The sequence below is a fragment of the Hylobates moloch genome, unplaced genomic scaffold, assembly GCF_009828535.3.
Source record: "Hylobates moloch isolate HMO894 unplaced genomic scaffold, HMol_V3 SCAFFOLD_5, whole genome shotgun sequence".
NCBI lineage: Eukaryota > Metazoa > Chordata > Mammalia > Primates > Hylobatidae > Hylobates > Hylobates moloch.
This window is the reverse complement of record NW_026652280.1, coordinates 87067872-87078328: the sequence shown is the minus strand read 5'-3', so window position 1 is coordinate 87078328 and position 10457 is coordinate 87067872. Positions and strand designations below refer to the sequence as shown.

Below are 10457 nucleotides of genomic sequence, written 5' to 3'. Positions count from 1 at the left end.
ATGGCTCAATGATGGAGAGCTTTAATGCAGATGAACCTTGAAGCTTTTAAAGATCTAAGTCTTGATGAGGTTATTCAAACTCAAATCTTGAATGCATTGTGATAGTAGGCTATAATTTTCGAACACTTGGCCGGGCACAATGACTCATGCCTGTAATCCTAGCACTTTGGGAGGCCGAGGTGGGAGGATCGCTTATGGCCAGGAGTTCAAGACTAGCCTGGCCAACATGGTGAAACTCTGTCTCTACTAACAATACAAAAATTAGGCGGGCATGGTGGTGCACACCTGTAATTCCAGCTACTTGGGAGGCTGAGGCATGAGAATAGCTTGAACCTGGGAGGCGGAGGTTGCAGTGAGCCAAGATCGTGGACACTGCACTCCAGCCTGGGTGACAGAGCGAGACTCTGTCTCAAAAAAAAACAAAAAACTTGGTACTTGATACTCTCCCAAAGTGCTAGGATTTGAATGCCACAATTCATATTGTTTTATGTTTTTATCTATTGCTGTTCCATGGGTCTCTTTAAATGAAGTCCATTTTAGAGTCCATAGGCAAAACTGCGGGGGATCCAAGATCCAAGGCTCCCAGTGGACCACCCATTGCTCTTTTTCTCAAGCTTTCTTTGTACTTTATACCTCAAAAGTACACGCTCTTACTGAGTGTGGTGGCTCCTGCTGGTAATCCTAACACTTTGGGAGGCTGAGGTGGAGGATTGCTTGAGCCTAGGACTTCGAGGCCACAGTGAGCTGTGATCACACCACTGCACTCCAACCTGGGTGACAGAGCAAGACCCTGTCCCTTTTAAAAAAAAAAAAAAAAAAGGTATACTGCTCTTGAATTCTATGCCTTTTCTACTAAGTGTAAGATATGTGATCATTAATGAGAGGTCTTAATGTTAAATTTGGTAAAATTTAATAATTGAAAAATCCTTAGCTTATAACTGATGTAGAATAGCTAGAAGACTGTTTAGTGAAACCTATAAGAAAAATCAAAAGGCACGTTAAAAGTTAAATACTATAATCGAATTTAAATAATGAGGGAACCAGAAGAAAAAATTCATGTTAGAAAACAATTGTAAAGTTGTCTTTAGCATTGATCAGATTTTTTTTTGCCATTCCCCTAAGCATACTGCTCACATGCACATCTTACCCTCCAGTGAACTCACACAGATATTCCTGTAACATGAAAGAGATCTGAGATCAAGTAAAAATTCATGTTTTGTGTTTGTGTTGAGTATCATTAAAGGTATGTCCAGGCGTGTATTTTTGTGAATACTTCAAAGTAATTTATCATTTGTACTTTTCTATGTTTGTGGAAGGGAAATTGACCTGCGTCTGGTGTAGTTGAGAATTTGTTGGGCAGCAGTGCTGGGTTCTACTCGTGAGACTGCTGCAAGCGGATCGTGTGGCTTTAGGCATGTGGCCTCAGTTTCATTTGCAAATTGAAAAGTTACACTGGTGATCTTAAGGCATCTTTGGCTCTGAAGTTCTGTATTTTTGCACTTTATCGTAGGGCCTTTTTAGTCTGACTTATACTAACGCATAATTCGATAATGAGGTGTTATCATGGACATCCTTTTTCTCATTCCATTAGTAATGAGTGTGATGTATAATATCCTCATTTCCAAAGGTCGTTATAAATTACAAGCATCCCCCACTATTCAAATCAATCGGTTCCCAAATTCAGATAGTAAGAGGTACATTTACATTACCAAATACAGTAGCTTCTCAGTTTTGTTGCCATTGTGAAGGAATGATAAGGTAGACATTTCCAGATGGGCACTACTTTGATATCTGAATATTGGTTTCTTAAATATCTAGAACAGTGAATTCAAACTAACAATAACAAAGAGATACGAAGTCCTTTACTTTCCTTACTCTTGTCCCTCTGCTAAATTCTGTTTGTGGTGATGAGTAGCCAGCATAACAGTTAGGAGTCTCTTACTGTGATGGACAAAGCTTAGTATAGATGCCTTTTCCTAAGCTTGCCTTGGAACGAAGAGATAAATAACTTTCTTGTAGTTTACTCACCCAGTTCAGAGCATTACCAAAACATGTAGTTTGAGCAGATAGATGATAGAGCTGTACTAGATATCAGTATAACAAGGAGCAAAGATGGTTCTTACTGTTTGGTGAAAGAAATATTTGTTGAGCACCTGCTGTTTGTCAGTACTGTTCTAAACACAAGCAAGGAACAAGTCAGAATGAGTCCCTGCCTTCTGTAGTTTACATTCTGGTCAGTCTGGGGGCACTGTATTCCTGAGCAGGCATCATATGATTGGGGAGCCAAGATTGTCTTTAAAGAGTGGAGACATCAGTTATTAAAGTACAGTCATGCATTGCTTAATGACAGGGTTACCACACATTCTGAGAAATGTGAGGTTAGGTGATTTTGTCGTCGTGCAGATGTCGTAGAGTGCACTCATAGAGTGTGTCTCAGGGACACATTTTAGAAATGTGAGGTTAGGTGGTTTTGTTGTCATGCAGATGTCATAGAGTGTACTTACACAAACCTAGGTAGTCTAGCCCACTACACACCTGGGCCGTTGCTCCTAGGCTACTAACCTGTACAGTATGTTACTGTACTGACTACTGTAGTCACTGGTAACACAATGTTATTTGTTATCTAAACATATATAAACATAAAAAAGGTACAGTAAAAGTACAGAATAAAAGATTTTAAAATGGTGCACACCTGTAAAGGGCACTTCCCGTAAATGGAGCTTGCAGGATTTGAAGTTGCTCTGGGTGAGTCAGTGAGTGAGTGGTGAGTAATTGTGTAGAGCTAGTACATGTATACTACTGTAGACTTTATGAACACCGTACACTTAGGCTACACTAAATTTATTTTGAAATGTTTCTTCAATAATTAACATTAGCTTGTTTTAACCGTTTTACTTTATAAAGTTTTTTTTCCTAAAAACTTTTTGACTCTTTTATGGTAACACTTGGCTTAAAATACAAACACATATAGCTATATAAAAATACATTCTGGCCACATACAGTGGCTCACGCCTATAATCCCAGCACTTTGGGAGGCCAAGGCAGGTGGATCACTTGAGGTTGGGAGTTCGAGACCAGCCTAGCCAACATGGTAAAACCCTGTCTCTACTAAAAATACAAAAATTAGCTGGGTGTGGTGGCGCACACCTGTAATCCCACCTACTCAGGAGACTGAGGCAGGAGAATCGTTTGAACCTGGGAAGGGGAGGTTGCAGTGAGCAGAGATGGCACCACTGCACTCTAGCTGGGGCAACAGAGCAAGGTCCTGTCTCAAATAAATGAATGTATATTCTTTCTTAGCCAGGCACAGTGGCTCATGCCTGTAATCCCAGCACTTTGGGAGGCCAAGGTGGAGGGATTGTTTGAGGCCAGGAGTTTGAGACCAGTCTGGGCAACATAGTAAGACCCCGTCTCTACAAAAAAAAAAAAAAAAAAAGTTTTAAAGTTAACTGGATGTGGTGGCTCCTGCCTGTAGTCCCAGCTACTTGGGAGGCTGAGTGGGAGGATTGGTTGGGTCCTGGAATTTGAGGTTGCAGTGAGCCATAAGCACACCACTGCACTCCAGCCTGGGCCATAGAGTGAGACTGTCTCAAAACACAGACAAAAAGACACAAAAATATATTTTTCTTTTCTTTTCTTTTTTGGGAGACAGGGTTGCTCTGTCACCCAGGCTGGAGTGCAGTGTTGCAATCCTGGCTTCACTGCAGGCTTGACCTCCCATCTCAGCCTCTCAAGTAACTGAAACCACAGGCTCATGCCACCATGCCTGGCTCACTTTTTTATTTTCTGTAGAGTCAGGGTCTTGCCATGTTGCCCAGGCTGGTCTCAACTTCTGGGCTCAAGCAGTCCATCTGCTATGGCCTCCCAAAGTGCTGGGATTACAGGCATGAGCCACCATGCCCAACTATATTCTTTTTAAAATATCTTTATTCTATAACCTTTTCCTACTTTCATTTTTTAAACTTTTTTATTAAAAACTGAAACACAGGTCACACACATTAGCTTCAGCCCACACAGGGTCAGGATTATCCATATCACTGTCTTCTCCCTCTGCATCTTGTCCCACTGGAGCGTCTTCAGGGGCCGTAACATGCATGGAGCTGTCATCTCCTGTGATAACAGTGCCTTCCTCTGGAATATCTCTTGAATAACCTGCCTGGGGCTGTTTTATAGTTAACTTAAAAAAAAGTAGAAGGAATATACTCTAAAATAACAGTAAAACGTATAATACAGTAAATACTAGGCAATACGAATTTTATGAAGTGTATGTCCAGCTCTGTTATAATCTTATGGAACCACCGTTGTTTATGTGGTCTGTCATTGACCAAAACATCATTATGCTGTGAATGACTGTCCTTTTAATATTATATATCTTTCTCAAGGGTCTGTTTAGCATGATCTTTCATGTATTTACCTCCCCATTTTGTTTTGTTTTTCATATTTTGTTTCTGTTAGGAGAGAACATTGAAAGTATTCTCTAAGCTATTTGAAGAGAGTGACTAAATGCACCTGGGTCAGGCTGTCTGTGGGTATGAAGTGGTTGGGAGAATCCAAGAACATGGTGGTGAATGGCAGGAGAAATGGAGGCAAGTTGTCTAATGACCATCAGCAGAATCAATCAAAATTACAGCACACGGGGAAGGACACCCTGAAGGCTGGCAAAAATGCAGTCGAGAGGAGGTCGAACAGATGTATGTACACACTTAAACCTTCAATGTTCTGATTGTGATAAGGGGTAGTAATTCTTTCCAGTTTGTAATGTGTATTCTGTTTTCTTTTGTCTTAAATAATTTTTTTGCATTTTCATAATTAGCAATATAGTCTTTTTACTCTCAAAGTTGTGTCAATTTTTATTCTCATCAAACAATATATAAAACTCAAGTTTAATGCTTCATATAATTATTTTAATCATGCTTTTCTGTCTGTTACTTTATATTTTGTAGAATTTACCTGAATGGTTGATATGTCTTATTAAATTTTTAAAATTTTAATTGAACTTCTTACAGGTTAACCTGTATTTTTTTAATAGATATAAGTATAGGTATGTACTTCTTTGCTAATTCCCACAAATGTTTCAAGGAATAATATGAATAATGACACCAACTGGAATTTACATAAGTAGAATGGAGGATAGATAGAACTGACTGCTTTGGGGCAGCCTCACAAATCGTAGCAATTTATTCTATTTATACAGGGTAGACAGTTGTTCATCCTGACAGTGAAACACTGCTGATAAGTTACTTTATTTCCTCTATACCTCTTGATGGGAAAGAGGCTGCTTTTTGAGAGTTCAGGAAGTTGTAGATTTGGTGCGTATTTCATATTTCCTCTAAAAGTAGTAAAATGACTGAGGACAAGTGTATACCTAACTAGGCAGTTATATGTCCAAATGTATGTCATGTTAAAGAGGACAGCTTTTCTTCTTTTTCTAACCTGAATCTGGCCACTTTTGAATATCCTTAATTCAGATTGGCATTGGCCTGTTTGCAGGGATTTGGATTAGCCTGGGGTTTTCTGTAGTTTCAGATTGTACCAGTTGTGATTGATTTTCTTCTTACCTTTTAGGGTTTATGCGATTCATTGGGCCCAGGCTACCCTTAACCTTTCCATTTCAGATCAGGTCACTGTTGCTATAGAAAACCAGACAGAATTCCTGCTTGGGACAAGAGTAGGAAGAGGCAAGACTGAATGAATGGTCCTCTGCATGGACACCACTCACTCCTGAGGCTGCTGGCAGCATGCACCCTCGTCCTGCCTCACTCTTTAGCAGCTAGTGTGAACGTGAAGAATTGAGAAATATAGTGATCACATCAGTGTGTATTCATTCTGGTCAGTAAACTAGGCATATCTTAAGTTTTTTAGGAAATCACTGTTGGCCTCCTTTTGTGTATCATAGTGCAAAACAGTTTTAATTAGTTGAATTATTATAGATACACAAGAATTTAGAAAATGCGTCTGGGCGTGGTAGCTCACACCTGTAATCCCGGCACCTTGGGAGTCCAAGGCAAATGGATCTGCTTGAGTCCAGGAGTTTGAGACCAGCCTGGGCAACATGGTGAAACCCCGTGTCTACAAAAAATACCGTGTCTACAAAAAAATTAGCCAATCATGGTGTTGCACGCCTGTGGTTCCAACTACTTTGAGAGGCTGTGGTTGGAAAGATCACTTGAGCCCAGGAGTTAGAGGTTGCAGTGAGCCGAGATCACACCACTGCACTCCAGCATGGGCAAAAAAATGAGACTCTTGTTAGAGAAAAAAAAAAGCCCATTACGGGCTGGGCGTGGTGGCTTACGCCTGTAATCCCAGCACTTTGGGAGGCTGAGGTGGGTGGATCATGAGGTCAGGAGATCGAGACCATCCTGGCTAACACGGTGAAACCCTGCCTCTACTAAAAATACAAAAAATTAGCTGGGCGTGGTGGCAGGCGCCTGTAGTCCCAACTAGTGGTGAGGCTGAGGCAGGAGAATGGTGTGAACCCGGGAGGCAGAGCTTGCAGTGAGCCGAGATTGCGTGACTGCACTCCAGTCTGGGCGACAGAGCGAGACTCCATCTCAAAAAAAAAAAAAGAAAGAAAAAGGAAAATGGCCATTACGTTGGTTGCACTTTACCAAGCATAGATAAATATAGAGGGCTAGGTTGGGAAAACCCAGTGTGTGAAGATGACATAGCCTTACATTGAATGTTATTGGGCCAGAATGGTGCAGAAAGAGAGCCAGCGATGAGGAGAAATGGGAGAGCACAGAGCAGTGCCCCATCTCAGATACAATCAGTGACTTTCCCAGCAGCAGAGCCTTAAGATACAGGAAAGAAAAACTGACAAAATTGAAGGGAAAAATCGACAATTCAGCAATAATTTGGAGACTTTGATATGCCACTTTTAATAATGGATAGAACAGCTTAAGACTATAAACCAGTGAGACCTAACAGACATCTATTGAACCTCATCAGAATACACATTCATCTCAAGTGCAAGTGCAGCATTCTCCAGGATAGACCATATGCTAGACAGTATAACAAGCTTCCATAAACTTCAAAGGATTGAAATCATAAAAGGTATGTTCTGTGACCCCAATGGAGGAAAATTAGAAATTAACAAGGAAATTTGGGAATTTCACAAATACATGCAAATGAAACAACACACTTCTAAATAATCAGTGGGTCAAAGAAGAAATCAAAAAGGAAATCAGAAAACATTTTGAAGTGAATGAAAAGAAAGATAAAACATACTAAAACTTACAGGATGCAGCCAAAGCGGTGGTTTAGAGGGAAATTTATACTTGTAAATGCCTGTGTGAAAAAAAGAAGACTGGGCATGGTGGCTCACGCCTGTAATCCCAGCAGTTTGGGAGGCTGAGGCAGGAGGATGGCTTGAGCTCAGAAATTCGAGACCAGCCTGGACAATATGGCGAGACCCCACTTTTACAAAAAAATACAAAAATTAACCAGGTTTGATGATGCATGCCTGTGGTCCCAGTTACTAGGGAAGCTGAGGCAGGATGATTCCTTGAGCCCAGGAATTCAAGACTGCAGTGAGCTGTGATCATGCCACTGCACTCCAGGCTGGGTGGCAGAGCAAGACCCTGTCTTCAAAAAAAAAAAAAAAAAGTGAGTTGTATCATGTGTGAATTGTATTTCAATAAAGCTATTATGCTGTTACAAAAAATTTAACAACGTTGATAGCTTTTCACATACCTACATGCAACTAATTTGATTGCAAAATTATATGTCTACCCTTGGCAGGAACTTACATTTAAGTATTTGTTCTGTGAAAGAGTGGATGAAAAGGTTAAACTTTACTCTGCGTGTCATTCTTCCCCATTTTGGTTTTGAGAGCCTGAAAGTTACATTGCTGTTGTCCTCCATAAATGATGTGCTAATTCCATGGAAGGACTGTCAGTGGCATATACATCAAACTTAATCAGCTCTGATGAAACTTCTTACAGAGTTGGACTTCATTTCCTTCTGTACATTGCTTTTCTTTCACAGTTAAACCCAGTTATTTCAGTTATATATTTCAGTCTGTATTTTTATCCATTCATTCATAATTGCTTCAAACAGAGGTCAGTAGAAACAGGTCTGTCATTCTCTCTCCACTTCTTTCCCCACTTCTACTGCCCAGCTCTGGAATTGTGGACAAGTTTCTTTTTGTCTGGGCCTCAGTTGCCTGCAAAGTGGGGATAATAATCATTCACCTGCCCAAAAGCAGGAAGCTGAACTTCATGAGATTCCTTTTGATACTTGAGATCTGGAGTTCTGGCACTTCTTGCAGAAACTATCTTGTGTTCCTCTTTCCTTTTCAGCCGAGTCCTATCTGTAATGGCCCTGTGTATTGTCTTGTTAAAATAGTGAACATCCTCCCGTCACCTGTTTCTCAGTGTTCCTTAGAGAGAAGGGGGTGGGGGAGAGTCAAGCATTTGAACCAAATTCTCACAACTACCCAGACCCCATTCTTGGGAACCTGCTATTACTACCTGCTAACAAAAATACTCTCAGTAATGGAGATAGTTTACTGCATTTGGTTTTCTGTCTTATGCAAAGATTGTTAAATTCTTAATTACTAAAAGTGATTGATTTTTCAGTTCTTTATTACCAGCTTGAATGGACAATGCCGCTAAAGATTTTAAGACAGATTTAAGTAGTTTTCAATTTGAGTAATTTTTCTTGCTTTTGTTTTTCACAGGTAATGGTAACTCGGGATTTGAAGGACAGAGTCGCTATGTACCATCTTCTGGAATGTCTGCCAAGGAACTCTGTGAAAATGATGACCTAGCAACCAGTTTGGTTCTTGATCCCTATTTAGGTTTTCAAACACACAAAATGAATACTAGGTAATTTTCAGTCTTTATCCTGAATGGAACAGATGATTATGTTGAATTCAAGAACGTAGATGGCTAATTTTACTTTTGCTCAAAATTTAAAATGACATTAAAGGAAAGTTCTTTGCAGTGGAAGGGTTTTCTGTATGTGAGCCAAGAGAAGCAGAGAAAAGACTCCAGGAATCTTGTCAGTTCTAACTCTGTGTTCTTATTTTACCTCAGAACATTTCTATTAACATATAAAGCTGGAGGAGCATCCTCATGTTCTATTTTAAAAGTTGATGATGCCAGGCATGGTGGCTCACGCCTGTAATCCCCACACTTTGGGAGGCCAAGATGGGTGGATCACCTGAGGTCAGGAGTTTGAGACCAGCCTGACCAACATGGTGAAACCCTGTCTCTACTAAAAGTACAAAAAAAATTAGCCAGGCGTGGTGGCGCATGCCTGTAATCCCAGCTACTTGGGAGGCTGGGCAGGAGAATCACTTGAACCCGGGAGGCGGAGGTTGCGGTGAGCCGAGGTCGTGCCATTGCACTCCAGTCTGGGCAGCAAGAGCGAAACTCCATCTCAAAAAAAAAAAAAAAAGATGATGACAATTATCTTAGTGAAAAGAAAAATCTGACAGGCATCCTGTAAAACCTTGAGAATGTATTTCCAACTTAAAGTAGGGTACATCCCTTCTTTTCATGATTTTATTATAGACTTTTCTCTTACACGTTGTCTCTGAATAGATGGGGAATTTTGTCATCATGTTTAATCTGGGATTCAGCTAATCATTGTAAGAGTGAATAGTTTTAAAGACATGTTTATATTCAGTATGCAGGTAAGAAAGTGGATGCGTGAGTATCAAATGCTGTGTATAAAAAACATTATTACATTAATCTTGAAATCTGTCATCTTTTAACAGCAAAGGTCTCTCTCTAATTCTCTTAAATACCATTTCTCCCTCAAAAAAGACCATTAGATCATTTCACAAATGTATCTGCCACCAAACAGATCAGAGCTTTGCAACTTTGCTTTATCTCTTAACCTCTATGGCAAAGGGTTTTTTAGTCTGGTGGAAAAGCATAACAGCAGGGATTTCGAAGATAGAGCTAGTTCTGGCCCATCACTTTCATCTCCATCACACCCGGACTGGGGTTATATAGTTCCGATTTCAGTGGCAACCCTGGGGGAACTTGATACCCAGGTAGGTGGTCACTGATCAGTAGTTGGGAGAGGTAGGAATTGGTGAGTACAGGTAATTAGAGGAAAGTCTTCTGTCCTATTTCCCACCTTTTACTTTTATCCCTTGCTAGAATTAAGATACTGTATGCTTCACTTATCAATTATAGTCTAAGTCCAAAAGAAGTAATTCAGGTAAAAATGTGCTGTTTTTTTCATAAATTTTTTTTTCTTTTCTTTTTTAGATGGAGTCTCACTCTGTCGCCCAGACTGGAGTGCAGTGGCACGATCTCAGCTCACTGCAACCTCCACCTTCCAGGTTCAAGTGATTCTCCTGCCTCAGTTTCCCAAGTAGCTGGGATTACAGGCGTGCGCCACTGCACCCAGCTAATTTTTGTATTTTTAGTGTAGACGAGGTTTCACCATGTTGACCAGGCTGGTCTTGAACTCCTGACCTCAGGTGATCGGCCTGCCTC

General features: G+C 40.5%; 1 protein-coding gene across 2 annotated transcripts in view; it reads left to right on the top strand.

Moving 5' to 3' along the window:
- Positions 1-4291: 4291 nt before the first annotated feature.
- The window catches only part of KMT5B (lysine methyltransferase 5B), a 33271-nt gene continuing 27105 nt past the window's right edge, over positions 4292-10457 (top strand). Inside the window, exons 1-2 of one of the 2 annotated variants that reach the window (XM_032153689.3) lie at positions 4292-4691; positions 8681-8828. In XM_032153689.3, coding sequence (XP_032009580.1) covers positions 4532-4691; positions 8681-8828 — 308 coding nt within the window. In that variant the 5' untranslated portion in view covers positions 4292-4531. The remainder of the gene's footprint in view (positions 4692-8680; positions 8829-10457) is intronic. The other variant, XM_032153688.2, reaches the window with a different exon arrangement.